The 20,583-nt window shown below is 36.8% G+C and overlaps 1 protein-coding gene across 24 annotated transcripts in view; it reads right to left on the bottom strand.

Annotated features, from left to right (window-relative positions):
- Positions 1-20,583, bottom strand: part of DMD (dystrophin) — a 1,272,535-nt gene that overhangs the window by 297,371 nt on the left and 954,581 nt on the right. For all 24 annotated transcript variants that reach the window (XM_065049958.1, XM_065049956.1, XM_065049960.1 and 21 more), the window contains one exon: positions 15,169-15,286. In XM_065049958.1, coding sequence (XP_064906030.1) covers positions 15,169-15,286 — 118 coding nt within the window. The remainder of the gene's footprint in view (positions 1-15,168; positions 15,287-20,583) is intronic.

Below are 20,583 nucleotides of genomic sequence, written 5' to 3'. Positions count from 1 at the left end.
TTCCTCACGAGAACCTCTGTTCCTCACAAAAGCCACACATCCAAAATTCAGATACTGCAACTGGCTTTGATTCATTTCACAATGAATAAACAACAAATCTCTTCCTTCTGTTATTTGACATTAAATATTATATGAGCTATCAGAATAACATCAGCTAAGAGCTAAGCTTTTGTTTTGTATAACTCTCAAGGTCCAGATACTTACCACTGTAATATAACGCTTACTAATTAAGCCACTGCAGCAAGGGTAAATTGGTAAATACACTGTGCAACGGTCAGTAAGCGACACAGTAGCTCCCATTAGTTAACTGTGGGCCCATCTGCTGGGCGACATTTGCTCTCTACAGTATTCCTGACTGAGAATTATGACCACAGACCATCATGAATCTTTTGCTGTGCCTCTTCTTATGATGTCAGGTTGGTACAGTGATTCCACTGCAGTACCTCTACAGCATATGCCTCTCACCAGAGGTCAGCTGGGAGATGACTCTAGAGCTCCATTCACTCACCTGTGCCACAGGTACAGAAAGCAGGATGCTGCCAACAATACTGAGCATAGTTTGGTGGATAAACCAAAAAAAGCCACACATGCATCAGAAAAAAAAGCAGTGGGCCGAATAAAAACACCATAGTTTTGACTTTTATTTTCACCTTTGAAAGCAAAGAAAACTTCCAAATGAGGAAAAACTGATTTCAAAGTAATTTTTTTCTTTTAAAAATATTTCTATATTCAGCTTTAAGCACAACTTTCAGGCATCTTGTTTCTGAACTGAGTTAATTTAATAAATTTGTTATTTCACAACAGAAATAGAAAACTGCATAAATTTTATTTACAAATTACTAATTTCATAATCACAGATTCATAGAACGGTTTGAGTTGGAAGGGACCTTGAAGATCACCTTGTTCCAACCCCCACCCAGCAATGGGCAGGGACACCTTCCACTAGGGCAAGTTGCTCAAAGCCCCATCCAACCTGGCCTTGAACACTCCCAGGGATGGGGCATCCACAGCTTCTCTGGGCAGCCCGTGCCAGTGCCTCACCACCCTCATGGGGAAGAAATTCTTCCTTATAGCTAATTCTACCCTGTTTCAGTTCAAAGCCATTACCCCTTGTTCTGTCACTACAAGCCCTGGTAAAAAGTCTCTCTCTGTCTTTCTTATGAGCCCTCTTTCTATACTGAAAGGCCACAATGAGGTCTTCCTGGAGCCCTTTCCAGGCTGAAAAACCTCAACTCTCTTAGCCTGTCTTCACAGAAAAAGTGCTCCTGTGCTCATGTCCCTCCTTTGGACATGCTTTAACAGGTCTATGCCTTTGTTTTACTGGGGAGTTCAGAGCTGGATGCAGTACTCATTGATGTAGTGAAATATCAGAGATACCTCTTCCTCCATGATATTTTTTCAGGGACAGCTGACTAGAAATTCCAGCACAGACAGAAGCTTATAGACCGAAAAGAAAGTAACACTTACACAACAGATTATATATTGTACTGGTGGCTTGGGTAAAATACTTCTCATACAATATTCTTCCTGATAGAAGAAATATGAGAAGACTGTGAAATAAAGACTCTATTTTCTGGCCAAGACAAAAACAAACTTTTTTTTTTTTTTTTTCTGTTTTAAGATTTACAATTACACTCTTTTAGAAAAATTACATTAATATTGAACTAAGTACTTCCAAAGGTGAGTTAATTCCTCAGGGTCTTTTGTTTCCACTTCAGCTTAACATTTCCACAGGTTTTATACCCATTCTGTCTTCCTTCTCACATTTGCACCTATTTTCTACATAAGCCAGAAGATCTTGTCTAACCAGTCTAATACTGGTTAATCCACACTTTTTAATGCACAGACAATCTTAGCTTCCAAATACCTGAAATCCTTAATGGCCTGAAACACAATAATCCAGGACTTAAAAATGACATGAAAAATGACCCAGAGATTCTTTCATGAATAGGTTGTTGCAATTTTTTTTCCTTCTTTTCCTTCTTTTACTTTACACTTATGTGGCCAAGTAGTATTGGAACTTTCTTAAAATAAAAAGCAAAGAACAGTTAAATTTCACCCTTAAAATTACCTTATACACTTCAAAGTAAACATCCAACAGAGTCAGCTAAGGGAATAACATACAATGCTGAAGAAATGTACAATGCACAACATTTTGAGCATTCTCTGTGTAGCTATACTGCTCCACATTTTTTTGTTTTTAACTCAGCACTAAACAGAAAATGAAGGGCTGATCATAAAAATCCTGGTACTTGAACTATTAAAGAAGCATAGCTCTGCAAGCATAGGAGCATGTAAGAAAAAAACCAAACAAACAAACTTTTTTTTTCCTATTTTTACTTCACAGGACTAGTTCTCAAGGTCACATGAGCTGGGTCTCAAGTTATGGAGGCTGGCATGACGTACACATGTGTTTCTTAATAAGTAAATAGACACCTAAATTAAAAACAAATGAACCAAACCCAAAAAACAAACCCACGCCAATACAACACATACTACATCTGTCATTTTAGTCCAGTATTTTAGCTTAATAGGTGCCAGTTACAGCAATCTTGAGAAAAGGAAAGACTTCATAACTTGCCTTTGACTGTGTTTTTGGTTTGAGAAGGGGCTGGGTTTCTTCTGAGGTGTTTTGTTTTGTTTTAACCAGACATCTGTACTTCTTTGTTCACCATCTCTTTGGTAGTCCAACACAGAGCATAACACTCATGAGACACTAAATGGACTACACCAACTTTAGACAGACCAGCTTCAAAGCAGGGTTCTGATGTGGCTGAAACTTGGCAAAGTTTGAGCCTAATAGACTACATAAGTTTAGACTGGACATTAGGCAGCACTTCTTTACAGTGAGGGTGGTCAAAGACTGGAACAGGCTTCCTAGAGAGATGGTCAATGTCACAAGCCTGCCAGTGATTAAAAGGAACTTGGACAATGCCATTAATAATATCCTTTAACTTTTGTTCAGCCCTGAAATGGTTCGGCAGTTGGACTAGATGATCATTCTAGGTCCCTTTCACTGAAATGATTCTATTCTATTCTATTCTATTCTATTCTATTCTATTCTATTCTATTCTATTCTATTCTATTCTATTCTATTCTATTCTATTCTATTCTATTCTATTCTATCCTATCCTATCCTATCCTATCCTATCCTATCCTATCCTATCCTACCCATTTTACTACAGAGCTCAACAAACTGCTTGCAGGAAAAAATTGAACAAAGAAAAGTTATCCAAAGAACAGATTAAACCATTACTGTTGCCATCTTGCTATGACACTGCAGGGAATAAAGCCAAGTGTCAAAAGAGCAAAAATTCGGAGACAATAATAAAAATGTAATGAATATCCTGCAAAATCATTGTGTCTCTTCAACTGTGACACTACAATTAATTCTATACTTAAGAAGATAAAGCAGACTTAAACATAGCCTGACACTTCCAGGAAAAACTTCCATGGCACAGATGTTTACTGTACACAGGTTCCGATCCAACTAAAATATCATGAAATAAAACCTTTTCTAAATATTCTGGTTTTCAGGTTCTAAATTCCACCAAGCCCAGATGCCACCACTTTCTCAACATATATATCTGACTGTGCAACACCTACTCTCCTTTGCTGTTACTCATCTTGGGATTGTCCAGATCACTCAGATGGGTCACTGTCTCACCTACCTAGCAATAGGCCTACTAACAAGGAAGGTGAAATATGAGAAAATAATCTCCAGAACTGTTATGCTATTTCTCCTTCCCTCCCTTTTTTAGCATGATAAAGGCTGACACAATCCTGTGAGCATTGCTGTCCACTAAACACAGACTGAAAAGACTCAGAGCTACCATACTCGTATGCTTATGGTCCTGAAAACAGTAATAAAACTAAATTATTTGAATCATCTACCGTATTTCATAAGTCACCATGGTGATTTGATTACTATAACAAAATGAAATCACCAGCTGGTGCAAACCACACACCAAAGTCTTAGAATCTCTTGCCCACAGGCTAAGCTGGTATTTACTCAGGTTGGACTTGCAAAGGAGCTTTGGGACTGTGCAAAACACTTTTTGTTATTGGTTTATTCCCAACTCAAGCAAAACTAAAACCGTGATAAGTTTATTCTGAGTATAGCCAAAGTAAAATCCCTAGGCCAAATGTACTCCAGGGTGCTTAACTACATTGTCTGAGAACAACTGCGAGTTCCAATATATGTTCTTTGTGTATTGCATTCATTTTAGAAAAAGAGATGGGACACAATGTACACTGAAATCTGCATTTGTCTGATATCACTGATTATGTGGCATCTAAATTTAGCTTGTAATCTCTGCGGAGCAAGAGCTTTGTTTCCTGTTTGCTCTGTAATTACTACAGAAAATCATGGTCTGGCATAAATGAATATATACTGTTTTGACAGGTTTTAAAATAACTGTGGACATTAAATGTTGTTGATCAAACTACGGATAAAATGTCACTGGACGAATCATTTAATCACATTTTGAGAACTCAGTTTCTGAGCAATTCCTTCTTTGTTATTTCAATTTATTTTCATTTTGACAGATTTGTTGCGACATAGCTAGCATAGACCTTCCATTTGTATCATCATGGTTAAAAAAAAAAACCCAAATGGATATTTTTACCTTTTACATGCCTGCTGCTATTCAAATATACAAAGTTCTGTGGAAGCTACTGTTTCTAATGCAGTACTACCTTGAAACAATGGCCAAAACAGCAAAGACTGAGGTTTGTCATATTCAAACAAATCAGGTCAAAAAAACTACTCTTCTCAACACATATGGCAGACAAAGGCTGGGAGATAAAATATATTATCCCACCTTAACTATGTAAAGAACCAAACATACAAAATTAAAAGACTTCTGAAATTACAAAGAAAGATTGTAGGAGATATGGAGATTAAATCAAGGTCATCCTCACCTCTGATGATACAAGGAGTTTGCTTTTACTGTGTTTTCATTGATCCCTAAAGAAAAGAAAATCCATATGCTATCATACAACCGACCTTAGACATAATGAGTAATTTGGTGCTTAGTGTTTGGCAGGGGGCTTCCACTAGGAAGAAAAATGAAGAATGGCAAGTATTACTTGGATGTAATAATGTATTTGCAAGGAAGGAGGAAAAAAAAATAACCTGCTCTCTTTGTTGTGGTAGCCACCCTTAACAGTAGGCTGCCTCAGTCCTCACAACCATTCTCTCTCTACTTTCCATCAGTCATACGAAGGTTTCTCTTGGTATCCCAAAAATTTTTGTCACCTTTATCTTCCTTTTTCTTTCACCAATTAAAATTACAGATGCAACTTAATCCTTAGTCCAAGTGTTTAAATTAGCATTTGTGTGCCAAGTCCTCTTCTGGCTAAATAAAAACATGATTCCCCCACTTCATCTCCAAGGATGAAGCACTTGCATCACTTTCAAAGCAATTTGTGACTTCACACTGACAAAAGTTACCCTGCACAAGTAGCTATCAGAGCACAGCACCTTCATTGCTGATGGCAGCAATCCTTTTGGTCTTCGAGGTGTTTTCAGTGTGCAGAGTACGGTCAGTGCTCCTGAGCAGAAAGCAAACAGGCAGAGGCACAGAGCTGCTCCATTTCTGCTGCTGCAAGCAGCTAGGGGCTTATTAATCATAAGAATTCACAGATATGTCAAATGATATCTGAGAAGCTGATAAGATCAAGTCTAAGAGAATAAGTTAACATCTAAAAACAAAGACTATTATTTGGCTAATTTGTTTTCCAGATCTCACATATTACAACCAGAAAAGTAATGGGACACTTACTGTACAAAGCTGTGAAAACATCAACAATGCTTAAGAATAGGCCTGTGCAACCATCACTAACGCTGATACAGTTTTCCTGCATTACCAGACAGAGCATTTTCTGCATCATCAGACAGAGCCCTGTTCTGAGCTATGACAGCAATTTTCAGAAAACAAGCCCTAGAAAGAAGAAGTAAGCAGGAGGGCATAGACAAGTGACAGGACCAGAAGAAATGGCCTCAAGTTGTGTGAGGGAAGGTTCAGATTGGACATTAGGAAATACTTATTCAGAGAAAGGGTTATTAGGCATTGGAACAGGCTGCCCAGGGAAGTGGTAGAGTCACCGTCCCTGGAGGTGTTTAAAAGACACATAGATGAGGCTCTTAGGGACATGGTTTAGTGATAGATTTAGGTTACAGTTGGACTCAATTATCTTAATGGCCTCTTCCAACCTAAATGATTCTATGATTCTGTAACTACAAACTCAGGGATTTTTAAGGTTTAACTTTATTGGCCAAATGGACCTTATATAAACAGAGTGATGGAATTTCATCAGTAGACAGGGAATTTTAATTGGTTATAAAAAGAGGTTTTAACTTTGAAAAGTATTTCTTACAGCGTAGAATGCTAATACAGTTATAAATCATTGGCAGTTTTTCCCGCCTCTGTTGGAGCTCGATAATTTTGGATACTTACTTGCAATGGAGATGGACCACAAGTATAAGTGGTACAAATATTTTTAATGGCAAAATATTAATACTACAGCTTTTACACAGAAAATTGACTGAGACTTTTTGGTATTGCCCAAAGAGAAAAACAATTCCTTTCTCATTATCTCACCACTACACAAGACAATGTACCATTATTCTACCACTGGCAAGATCTAAGTCAAACCTCCTCAGCATTTATTATTTTCAGGCTATAAAGTATTTTATGTAAATGTTAATTAACATTTGTAAAATGAGATTCAATCCAATTTTTAAATCCAATGTAATTAAAACCAGATTTTTTGCGCTAACACTGTAAATACGAAGTCTCACATTAGATACTGTAAAATATGTTGAAAACTGCAATAGTTCAGTGCTTGAATTCTTGAAGAACTGCACATTTTTTGGCAGCTTTAGTCAGTTAAATGTTTCAAAAATTATATTAACACTTCTCTAATAGTTTCAGATGTGAAAGAAAAACTTGGTATCCTGAGAAGTACTCTCAATTTAATTCACATTTGCATATTATTGAATTCCTAAATATTCTTCAGAAGACATGGTACTAACAACTTCAGAGACCACAGAGTAAAGGAGGACCTGCAATCTCATCCTGCATGGCAGTTCCTTACACTCCCTTACGTACCTTCCCTTACATTTTGCTTATGACACTTCTGCAAGTAAATTTGCTTCCTTCTGAAGCTACCGAGACACTAGCCTCATGAAAATAAAAAAAAGAAAGCTCCTTCAAATTGCAGATTTCTATGAGTGTTAAAGATCTTCACAAAAACTTTGGGAACAAAGTATGGCAGTTACATAAAACCTGTCTGTTAAATTATGACTCCCCTTGCGCATAGAAGAAGGAAAAGATACCCCTAACAACACTATTAATGGGACTTATAATAGGGTAGTAGTTGGGGAAATGAACTGCCTGCTGACAGCCTGTAAACAGGACTTTCTGTTATTTCATGTCTGCTCATGGTTCTGGGCAACACTGACTTTCATTTAATTTGTGACTAGGTAGGCTGAAGGTTGGGAGGGCTGAAGATGTATATGCTTTGACCCTTTCACTAAAATCACCTCTGTCACCTCAGTCCCCAAACATTTTAAGATCAGCAGAGTAAACAGCGGAATATCAAACAGGCTCAAATTTTCTTGGCACTATAAATTAGAAGACTTTTTTTGTCTGTATTCTGACTGACCACCGCTACTGATTAACTTGGTCACTAAATGATTATCAACAGAGGTTAAAAAAAGACACAAAGCAGACTAAAAGACCAGCTCTCTCACAATGGCATACCAAATCCTTCCCTAGGCTGAAATGGGAAGTACATTCTCCTTCTGTCAGCTGATGGTATATCCTGAATCCTTCAAGCAGTTAACTTCATGTAGCCATGGCAACATCATACAATAATACATAACCTGTTAGTGTGAAGCATCCCCCTACGAAATCATGCTTTCCTTGTTCAGGGTGCTTTTTTCATTGTTGTTGCTGTGATATTTTATTTTATTTTAGTTTAGTTTAGTTTAGTTTATTTGTGGGCCTAGTCAAAACTATGTAAGGGCATTTAAAAAAAAAATAAATTATGTATCACTGTTTCTGAAAGATCTCTTTCTGCAGCACAGCCTTACACTCCTTATTGGACTTTATCTTTGCTGTTGACAAGCTCACAATTGGCAGAGAACTCACTTTGAGGTCATGTTTTCCTGATGAGAGATTTAGTCAACCATTCTGCTCTCCTAGCTATTTTGGAGGATAGATGACAAAATTTCCTAAGACTTATGATTTGAGTAAAATTAAGTGTCTCTATCCAACACAGCAATCCAGGGTGCCCACTCTCCAACACAGACTGATTATTAGGAACATAAAACTTAAAACATTCTTACCTATTTAGAAGTACCTGATCTAGAACTACCCAGGTATGTTCCACCTGAACTACCAAAAATTACCAAAAATGACAAATCACCAAAAAAAGGAGAAATTTAGTAATTATCTAACTCTCTTCACAGGCTTGAGAAGGTAAGTGTGTGAGGAGCAACCCACCAGCACTGATATAACTTAACACACTTAGTAGCTCTGGGGCTATCGAAAAAGCTGTGCCACTTTTACTCAATAATATTGCAAAGAAAGGAGGAAGGTCACTTTGTAGTCTCATATCCTTTTTGGGAGTATGACAACACCTGAAGTAGACAGCTTAGATCTTGCCCTTAGTCCACAGAACCATATGCGTTTAGTATATATAGCCTGAGAAGTGATATATAACTGTAATTCCCCAATCAGTCAATCATTTTGGGGGCATGTTATTTCCTGTTCTTAAAGGCAACTCCTCCCAGTGTTCCAAAAAAACTTCTTACTCCCTCTTAAAATGTCCCATAACTTTCCTACATATCCTGTAGCAACAAATTCATTCCAAGGAACTGGTTTCAGATGGGGAACTCAGTAACATTATCCCTTTCAGAGCTATAGTTTTGTCTTGTTACTGATGTTTCTTTAACAATGACTGTTTTTTTCCTTCTTTCCTTTCCATGGCATAGAGTTCATAGGAAAAACAAGGTTTCAGATGTAAAGAAGTACATCAGGATGATTAACAAAATGTGCACCTTTATGACACTGGAAAGCTATTAGTCAGGTTCTTGAGGAGTTCTTGAAACACATGGAATCCAGAGATTATATTTCAATAATTCAGCTTAAAAATATCAACAGACTAACTGGGCAAACTGTATACAAGTACAGTTTTCACTTACACCTTTTTTTTTTTTTTTTAACAGTCTTGGTAACTATGAGTTTTGCTACTGAATGACAACCTTCAGATTGTATAAATTCATTCTTCCAAGTGGTAAACTCTTTATTTGTATTCAATAACTCTAAGAGAAAACCACATGGACGGCAGTACAATGGAGACAGCTATTTTATAAACACGTCGAGAACAACAGTACAGCTTTAATTCACTGTGGCGTTTCCATACATATTGTCATGAAAGTGATGACAAGTTGATGATTTTGCTGTAAAACTGTCAAATACAGCAAACTATTCAATAAAGGCAGTTTTATGGAGTGGTACACAGACATTCAGATTCTTTTCAGATTAGTTCAAGCACAGCTCTCCTAACAACCAATTATAACATATAGTTTTTCTTTGAAAAACAAACAAATAAAAAACCCAATCAAACAAGCAAAAAAAACCCCGAAACAACAACAACAAAAAACACCCCCCCAAAAAAACAAAACCAAAAATAAAACCCACGCAAACAAACAAAAACAAACTGCAGAAGTGAAATAACTCTACATCCTCTATAAATTATTCATGAATTTGTAGACTTGGCTTTAAAAACTGCCAAATAAATTTCAAAAGGAACCATTTGGTCCCAATGTGTAATTCTTGATCAAAATAGTCTTCAATGAAATGATTGTTTTTATTGTTATTATTTATGTATTTAATGTAATAGAACTTAACCTCTCAAGTGATATTTTGAGAATTTTGCACAAATGCTGAAGGAAGATATGTTTTACTTTGGCTTCCTGTAATCTTGAAAGAGAGAATCTTTGGTCTGTAAGAGATTATTTCTTCATAGAGTTACATAAATATTCATTTTTCATACCTCCTCTGTTGTTTGCACAGCCAGAAACCACATTACAAAATTGGGATGCAAATTACTAGCAAAGTAAAACCGCAGAAAGGTTATTCACCATTATATTTTGCATGTGTGTGAACACAGCAGTAGGAAGGCTTGCTATTTAAAGTTTGTTATGTTTCCAGGATCTAGTAAGATCTAACACAGCCTTTGTAATTACTTCAGTTTTTCTGATTGTAAGACTGTAGATTTGTTTTTATTATCTCTCAGTATATTTCTATATTGACTTGTTACCAGCTTTATGTATTATAGACATAGGAACTTTTGGAAAATAAAAGGAATTTTCAAAGTTTAATTACTTTATGATATTCAAAGTTGTTTATGAACTCATTCAATTTAAGGAAACAACGCTGTCATCAGCAGTAATGCAAAGTGTTTTGGAACTGTGTTGCATTATGCAGAGACAAATGGTATTGTACTGCATATGGTTCTGTAGAATAGAATATTTCCTCGAGGTCTTTAAAGCGCTTTTCCCCACAACTTTTCCTCGAGAGTTAATATAATTATTATTCTTATGTATTCTTTAATGTATAAGTTGTAAACAAATGATGATTTACATAGAATAAACAGAGATTTGAGTATAACATTATGTAAACATAACAGAATCTTTACTTCACAGATCCAAGTTCCTGCAATTTCATATAGATAATAAAGGGTGCGCAAAAAAGGTTCAAGGGAAATAAAGCAATTGTATGAGCTTCTTTTTAATTTCTGTTTTCATTTCCTAAAGACTAAACCTATGCAAACTGGAACATAGGAGGTTCCAATTAAACATGAGAAGAAACTACTTTGCAGTGAGGGTGACAGAGCACTGGAACAGGCTGCCCAGGGAGGTTGTGGAGGCTCCCTCTCTGGAGACATTCAAAAACCTGCCTGGACACCTTCCTGTATAACCTCACCTAGGCGTTCCTGCTCCGGCAGGGGGATTGGACTAGATGACCTTTCGAGGTTCCTTCCAATCCCTAACATTCTGTGATTCTGTAATACTTTGACAATTCTGTTGCAAAATAATGCCATGATCATTGATTTTTTCCCAATTCTTCATAGAGATTCTCTAACAACTTTCTTTTGATTTGCCTGATTTTGTATAAAACATCTACCTTGTTTATTTTTATAAACACTTTAAAAAGGCAATAATGGTTTCTAAAGATAATTCAAAGTTAAAATTTAATGAGCATAATATACACATTTCTGCAAGCAGAATGGCTTAAGAGTCACCAGTGTTAGCACAGAAGACAGAACCTTTGGGGTTTTGATTCCAGTTGACGGCAGGCTGACCCAACCTGTGATTGAGAATGCAGCTATCTTGTAGAGTAGCTACGAGTCTCATTTAGTACGTACAATATATCTGTTCAATGATACTGGCCAGATCCCCTTGTCAGGTTTTTTTACTAGCACCTTAACAATAGTGTGGCCAGCAGGTCATTGTGGCACTGTACTGGACACTGGTGAGGCCACACCTTGAATCCTGTGTTCAGTTTTGGGCCCCTCATCATAAGAAAGACATTGAAATACTAGAGAGAGTTCAGAGGAGGGTGATGAAGCTGGTGAAGGGTCTGGAGCACAAGTCTGATGAGGAGCAACTGAGGGAGCTGGGGCTGTTTAGCCTGGAGAAAAGTAAGCTGAGGGGAGACCTTTCCATTGTCTATAACCACCTGAACGGAGGTTGCAGCATGAAGAGTGTTGGCCTCTTGACCCAAGTAGCAAGTCATAGGACAAGAGGAAATGGCCTCAAGTTGCACCAGGGGAGGTTTAAATTGGGTATAAGCAAAAAAAATTTCATGCAAAGGGTTGTCAGGCATTGGAAGAGGCTGCCCAGGGGAGCTGTGGAGTCACCATCCCTGGAGGGGTTTACAAGGCATTTAGACGAGGTTCTTAAGGACATGGTTTAGTGCTAGAGTTAGGTTATGGTTGGACTCAATGATCCTGACGGTCTCTTCCAACTGAAATGATTCTATAATTTCACATCCCTTTAAATCAGCCTGTCTTCTCAGCTGTTTACTTCTTGAAGTGTGAGATCCTGGGCTTCAGCCCAGGAAGAAGTGCTGCACTAGATACAGCTGAGTCAATCAGCTCCTACATGACAGATCATCACACTGCAGCCCTGCACTCCCATCCCTTCATGATGGGATCCAATGCATGTGGCACCTGATGGTGTGACATCACAGATGGCTGCATGTGAGAGTGGGACACAACTGGTGCAGAGGAGCACGAATGGCTCAGTGCTGATGCTCAAGTCAAGAAACTGAGCAGATTTGAATTAGTACTCACAATTGCTAAGACATAACCATGGAAACCAATTTGTATTCATGGAGAAGGGAAAAAAAACACAGCAAACAGGGAACAGTCTGCAACGAGGTAGTCTGGTGGGGACTTGCAACAAGGCTCTGGTCAAACTGTAACTGAGGGGACACTCTCTAGGGCTGTGGGGAACACACAGGCCTCAGCAAGTGGAGCAAGTTCTCCAGTCCAAGGTTCAGCTCTGACTGTAAGCAAGATTCCCAGGGATGGACTTGGGGACAACACCCTGGGTGCAGCAGGGTCCCTATGTGCTGGGCTGCAAGGCAAAGCAACTGCAGTGGGTGAGAGCACTGCACAGCACAATGGGATTCGGAGGAGCTGTGTCAGGGAGCACACAGTTAGAGAGCACCCAAGGAGAGTCCTCTCTCTTGTGTTCAGGACAGCACGGCACTGCGAAGGGGTGGAAGAAATGAACTACCCCTATGATAGCTGCAGCAAGAACAAGGGGATCCTGTCTATACAGGTATGTAGTAGGCCTAATTCAAACTAAACAGAGCAATCTCCATCTTCTTCACACAACATACAGGGTAAAAAAAAAATAAAAATAAAAAATCATACAATTAAAATATAAAAATTACTGGTGTTCTTTTAAAGAAGTACTTCAGGTGCCACATTTGGCATATATTCCGAAAAACCTTATGTGTCACATCATAAAGTCCTTGCATTTTTTTTCCCCAAGAAAGAAAGATCTTAATCTCCTTAAAGTCTGAAAGTAATAAATACCCCTTGAATAGTGTTTAGTACAACCTACAATTATACAAATGTAAACTAAGCATGAAAAAAATATGAATCCAGTTTGCTGCCTCAGAAGTCTGGATCAAAAATGACTCTGATTATACTTTATCTCCCTCCACTGCAGAAACGCAGACCCTGTATATTTCTGCCAATAAATATTTTGTTTACTTTAAAATTGCTTCATTAGCAAAAATAGGATGATGTTAGAAGATGCTATACTACAGCAAAATGTACTTGAAAGAACATAAACGGACATGACCTATATCTACTGCATAAGTTGCACTTCTACAGTCAACAATATTGACATTTCCAACATAGAAAATTGACTGCTGAATCACAGCAAAAATTAATCTTGTATAATCTAAGTTCAAAATAAACTAATCATTTTGGGAATGCTTACAGATAAAACTAAGAAACCATCATGTAAAATATATTCACCACACTACTAGCCAAAGATGCAAGCTTTAATATAGCTAGGTTACCACATACTCATTGATGATTCACAGTCTGATAGCCTTCTTTCCTTCTATTTTTTTTTTTTTTTTTTTTTCTGTATGAGCAAGAAACATTTAATTTGTCTTAGAAGGCAATTTCATTTAAAGTGAAGCGCAGTTTTCCAACAGAACAAGACTTAGCCATGCATACAATTCACATGAGGGCATGCAGGAATTATACTTGCATTTCATGTAGTCTGCAATTCTTATCTTCAGAAGACTTGTCTCAGAATTAAAAATTAAAACATACTAGAAAATACTGATGGGGGTACTACATATGTTGGCTTTGAAGTGCTGTAAAGCTAAGTTATATGTATACACTTAATCTGAACTCAACTGAGTATGTGATTCCAAAATTAATCTGCATGTCAAACAGGAATAGGTACTTATACAATATATAAGTGCTACACATTTCTTCTCAGACTTCAAATAAAACAAATACATATCCTGTCTCTCTCAGTAATATGTTTCAAAGCCAGGAAGAGAATGGCAGTTAAGCAACGTTATTTCACAAAGGACATAGTCTAGCTTATGTATGTGGTACTGAAAACAATGCAGTCCAAACATGCAATATGATTTTGACATATTATGGAAAGCATTTACCTGATCAAATAAAGAGATAATGTGCGTGTGTGTGTATATATGTTTTATTTTTTTAAAATATGGGGACAGAGAAATTCAGCCCTTGTATACAACTTTACAGTCATCGGTTTCAGGGAGGTATTCCTGGTCTCCAGACCAGCATGTACAAAAGTGTGTATCCACCTAAAGTGAATTGGCTGCAACCGCACAGTAAACATTCGGTCTGGGTCTTCTTTAAGCTCTGCAGGGGACTTCTAGGACTGTAAGAAATATTTTTTTTTGTAGTTTTCAGTCCTGAGTACTCAGTAACTGAAGATATATAACGGTCCACCACAGAGGGCTGCTTTTATAGCATGACCTTGAGACTGTGTTTCATCCTATAGCAAAGGGCATAAGGACATGCAAAAATCCAAGGGCAACAGGACTGTGTCTTTGATAGACTTCTTCTAAAACTACTAATTTTTCCACCTTTGACACAGCTGGTTGGTTAATTCCGGATAGGGAAACTGGATCTGAAGAACTAATCCAGACTAATACAGAGCATCATCAGACTTCTGCGTCAGCTGAAGGGAGATGAAAGAAGAGGCTGTGGCTTTACTACAGGGGATGGAATTGAAAGCTTCTCATAGCCTATGGCTATACTCTGTGAATTCTTTATTTTTCCTCCATGTTTAAGAATAAATGTATTAATTATCTGTAGTGAACGCACTCTATATTTGCTACAATGAGCTTGAAGATAAGCAATATGAAATTAAGGAAAAATTTGAAATATTCATTCACTGACTTTCACTTACATTTATCCTATACGCAATTTGGAAAATATGTGTGAGAACTGTCTCCTGATGGAACTCTCATGGCAAAAATGTAAAGTGCCTGAAAAATGGTAGGCTAATCAATTATTACAAATTTTTTCATGTTTGCTGAAACATCATATGATAGCAGAATCACCACTTACTGCGGTCAGTAATTATTGTTCTGGCCTCTTGATTGCTCGTCTTGTTTTTTAGATTTTGTGCTGCAGTTACTAGTTCATCCAGTTGGGGACGTCTTTGCTCCAGATCCTGTAGTAATGCCTAGTTGCACACAAATACAAAAATAAAACAAAAGAAAGAGCATGTAGAGCTGTTGAGAAGACCACGTCCAGGGACTTTTTTTTTTTTTTTTGTGCCAGTTTGATTTAAAGCAGAAAGATTATTTGCTTTTTCAAACAATACAAAGAATTTAGTTTAGAACTTCCAAATGTTGCTATTCTTAACACAAAAATACCAGGTCTAACTTGTAATAATTATTTTAAAATAATCTATAGAACTAAATGGAAAACAAACATAAGTCTTAATTTTTTAACCCATCAAATTATGCAGGGTGAGCTATTTTCCTCTAGAAAGCTATAGAAGGATACTAGTCCTCTACATTATCTTAGATTTTACAGTGTATTTGAAAAATACACTGTAAATAATACATAGGGGTTTGATTCTTACAGATTAAGCAGGATCTTCCTAGTAAATCATGAAGTCTAATTAATAATGTTTATTTCTTAATATTTTAAGACTGTTTAATTACTATCTGTTGGTTTAAAGCCAGTATACGTCTGTTAACATCGATTTTTTCTGTTCTGACACCCTACCTAGCAGAAAAGTAATTAACACTCAAAATAATTTATATGTTAGTCAAGCAGATGCATAAAGCCCTGGCAATGTGAACAGAAAGTAAGAAGTAGATCTAGACTTTTTCACAGGGAGAAAGATGGGCTTCAGAATAATGAATCACGGTCTTTAGAAAGTAATAAAAATTAAACTAGCTTTAGAAGTAATGAAAATGAGAACTCAAGGAAAGTAAGGTATATAAGATTTCTGCATATATTAGTTTGAATTATTTTACAGGATTAAGGGAGAACAAACAAGGAATCAGTTCAATGGTTTCCTAGATAAGAGGCATCCAAGCATGTATTTAAAAGACATTGACAAAATCTAGCAACTTCAAGTCTGTATCGTGTAGCTTCCAGAAAAGATGCTCACTAGATTTTCCAGTCTTAAGAGTTGGAAGCAGCAAAATTTATTACCAAATTTTGAACAAATGACTCTTTCCTGCCCACAATTTAGACTCACCAGAACAGAACAGTATGTTGTCAGATAGCTATTAAGTATATCAGCCATCAAGCTGACAACAAGGGTCAGTGGAGGATTTTTATTTTTCAGGCTTTTTATGTGAACAGTGGTTAGATAATTTCTCAGCATACTCACCTGGTTATTGAATGAGTCTTGAATATTTTATTGTCTTAAAAGTTTTGGTTTTTTTCCCTTTCCTATAAAATGCTTTTATTCTATATATCCATACTTTAACAAGTGGTTATTCACTGACTGCACTGAGTAGAAAAGACCTGCAGAGTCTGATCTTAAATTTGGCCTTCCAACCTGAGATTAGAGTTACATAACTTCACCAAGTTGAAGGTGACAGGTAAAGGTCTGATATCATTTTATGTTTGATGAGATTAACAAAAGTGCACAAGAATATCACCTTCAGTAACTACAGCATGTCTCATCAAAAGTAAGCTAAAAGCTCCACAGAGTTCTGGTTTTGTTCAGTTACAAAGTCTTCAAAAAAAACGTAATTTTCAAGATATACAGCTAGCTACATCCTGTGAAATTCTTGTCTTTAACTTCTATATCAAAAGTTCTTTGAAAATCTATTATAATCAGCATTCTAAACTCATACCCAAAAGTTTGGCTGGTACTTCTGCGCTTGTATGCTGATTGGATTGAGACATGCAGTTAGAGCAGCAGCTTGCATAATTAAGAAAAGAACAAATTTCTCATTAGAAGTCTCTCCTAAGTGAGAGCACTCAAGAAAAAGAAATAAAATCTACTGATGCAGTTACTACATCGAGATATCTATCTGCCTTCAAAACACTATTTTCTAGGAAGACAAGTTAATAAGTGACACGAATTTTACACTAGAAAAAACTGTCCCATTGCAGCCTAACAATATCTGCATACAGATATTGTGAAAATGGACTGTGCAGAAGGGACATTAAAACCTGCACAACATGCTCAGATAATTATGTGGCCTCCGAAATATTATAATATCTCCCTTTCTCTCTCCTTCCCCTACCCAGATTTAGAGGAGGAAAAGCCAATTAAGTGAGTCTAAGGTCTTATGCTAACTGTGACTCTAAAGTGTTCCCTAAAGTTTCCTAAATATATTTTTTATATTTGATATAGTGAATAGAAGAATGATTTATCTGATCCAGACTGAGTCTCCAGCCAGCCATGAAATGCTGTGCTTGAGCCACAGAAGAAGACTTCTGCTATATGAAGTCTGGTAAGAAACAAAGCAATAGATAAGGACTGCTCAGTAAGGATTTGCTCAGTACCAAAAGGAGAGAATGGAGCTAACGTTTGCCTGAGTGCTGTACAGAACGATTTACCCACAAGACCCATCTGCAATTCCTGAACTGGACACTCAGGAAAACTAGCAATGCCTCTTTAAAGTGAGTCTTGCTAGCTCTGCTGTTTTCTTGGAGACACTACAGACTCTGAGGACATCCTTGCCTCTGTCATTTAATGTGAATAAAATTACTTCCTACTAGATACACTAATGTGTATTTTTTGAAAGGTCAGGAAGGACATCTTGAAACCCTTATACAGATCTGAAGATGCTTGGACCTGTCTGAATACAATAATATATAATTATAGAACAGACTTTTTTTCTGAGTCTTACAAAGGTAACCATTCAGAATAAGGAAAAAAACAAATGTTTCTCAAATATATATTCTTTCTTTGATTCAATACAAAGTGTCTGAGAAACCTATCCAAACAATTCCCTATTTTATTCAGTAAAATTGTATCAATTAACATTGTAAAATTGTTACAATGTTTATTGGTGTCCTGGTTTTGTTAAAAACAAGACCAGTTTCTCTTTCGGTGAATTTTCCTTTCAGCTAAGTGCCTTCTAAGTTACTGTACTCTTCTGAATTTTTTGCCTGCATGTTTTTCTCAGACACTGTGCTTGGTGCTGATATCGCCAAGTTGAAGATCAACAGAATGCAGAAGAAGCCTCATGTTTAGATTTATTGCTATGACAGCCCAGAATTCCACACATACCATAATTGAGAGGGGTGTGGTTGAGGAGGGGTAGACAGAACAGGTGACTAAAACTGACCAACTGAGTATTCCATCCCATAATTGTCATACCCCCTATATAAGAGGGTGATCACGAGGGTCAAGTTCTCTTCGACTGTGGCCGGCACCTAGAGGGGACCCTCTCTGTGTGCCTGTGACCTACAGGCCTCAGGCCCTGCATCCCTGAATCCATTTTACAGTTTGCTGTGAAGTCCCACCTGTGACTTCCGGGTGCCAGTTCTGTAGACACTGGAGCCACGCCAGCTCCACCCACCCAGCTCCACCACCGCCAGAGTGACGCCAACTCCATATCGAGCATTCAAGATTGGTTTTGTATATTTTGTATATACTCTCTATTTATTAGTAGCATTACTAAAACCCTTTAAACCCTTCCAACTTGAAGTCTAAGTCTCTTTACCTTCCTTCTTATCTTCCTTATAATCCTTCCGATCTAAAGGAAGAGGTGGAGGGAAGGTGAGGGGGCAACAGGGAGTGTCTGCCATGGTTTATTGTTGCCTTGCCTTAAACCTTGACAATTGGTACAATTTTACCAATTGGTAGAATGTGAAAGACATAGTAAATGTATGTTCTACATGGAACCTGCATTGCACATGCATATGCAAATCCTGATGGAAATTTAGATAAAAGTAGCTATTAATACTAAAATACACAATTCCGAGCCTTCCTGTGATTCTATAGCACGAAAGTAAACAGCAACACTTGAGCTCCACTGAAAGTATTCTCAAATTCAGAAAATATTCTGTGACTGGATAAACTAATCATATAAATTGATTTTGTGGATAACCAAAATATAAATAATTATGCTAGGAAGATAAGTGCTTTGATGAATACAAATTAGAAGACAGCCAAGTATGATTTTTGGGGAAAAAAAAAAAGTTTCAAAGGATTACATAAAATGACATAAAACAAACAAACAAACAGACAAACAAACTCAAAACCAAAATCGGAAACAGTTTCTATATGGAGATAATTTTTAAAACTTTAACAAATTCAGCCAGATATATAAAGCTGTAAAACTGGATCTTGAACAGAAAACTAAGTGGAAACTTTTAGAAGATGATGTTACAAAAGATGTGGGAAGAAAAACTCATTAACAATGGCATCGTAGTGGAGGCACTGCAGATGCAACAGACCAGATGCCTCTGGTTCAGAATGTCAGCACACTGAAATAGATCTGCTAAGTAAAAACGGGTAATGCAGAAATAAAAGCTATTACAAAAGGACTTTCAAAATCCATTAAACAGAAAGCTAGATAGTCCCCATCAGGTCACCAAAAGCACAGGTACAAAGACTTAAGAAGTCAGCTACACTAAAAGGATTTTTTGCTTTAAATAAATATTTGCATTCTTGTACATATAATTTCCCTTTACTATCATGTTCCTAGTGCTCTCTTAAATTACAATGCTTTATTCTGCAAAACATTATGGATCAAATTTAATCAAAAAATTCGTGTTTAGTAATAAATGTAATTCAATGTGAGCAGCTCAACAATGAAGAAGGATTGTTGACATCCATGGTTGTACAAATACAGCTTTAAAGCCCAAAGAGCTTTTCTTTATGTTCCATATATCTACGAGTGCCAACATAATATTGTTTGGTGACAGCGCAGTAATGGAAAGATGAGATACAGTCATCAAACTTGCCTACAGTTTGTTAGAAAGCGATGCTATTCACTTTTAACAATCTTTCCACATTTGTGGACAGCAGCTGCTCAAAAGAAAAATCCAATTTTCAGGTTCCTAACTTTTATGATTTCTTTACACAAAATGGGGCTGAAGTATGGAACAAAATATTTAAGTCAGCAACTGAAATAATCTGTATAAAAATTATTAAAAAATAAACTGAAGAACAGAAACAGGTGAAGTGTGACAAATTCCTGGTGCAACTGCAAGCCTTGAGACTGAGAATTAAAACAGTCTCTAGCTTTATAATATACAGCATGCTTCAGCTCGCATACTTGTCGCTCTAGCCATGTATGTAGTAGTGTAAATAAAATATTGGATCTTTAAAATCTATCCAACCTTTATTTTTCTTTTCCTTTTTTCCTTTTCCTTTTTCTCTTTCTTTTTCTTTTTCCTTTTCTTTTTTTTTTTTTTTTTCTTATTTATTTTTTTCTTTTTTTTCTTCTTTTCTTTTCTTTTCCTGATTTTATGACAAGCATTTTGTAAACTGGAATATCTGAATTCCAGGATGGTAAGAAGTCTTAAACATTCAACTAATCACTTCCTAGT

This window comes from Columba livia, chromosome 1, assembly GCF_036013475.1.
Source record: "Columba livia isolate bColLiv1 breed racing homer chromosome 1, bColLiv1.pat.W.v2, whole genome shotgun sequence".
Classification (NCBI taxonomy): Eukaryota; Metazoa; Chordata; class Aves; order Columbiformes; family Columbidae; genus Columba; species Columba livia.
Note: the sequence above shows the minus strand (reverse complement) of the source record. Positions and strands in the feature narration are given on the sequence as shown.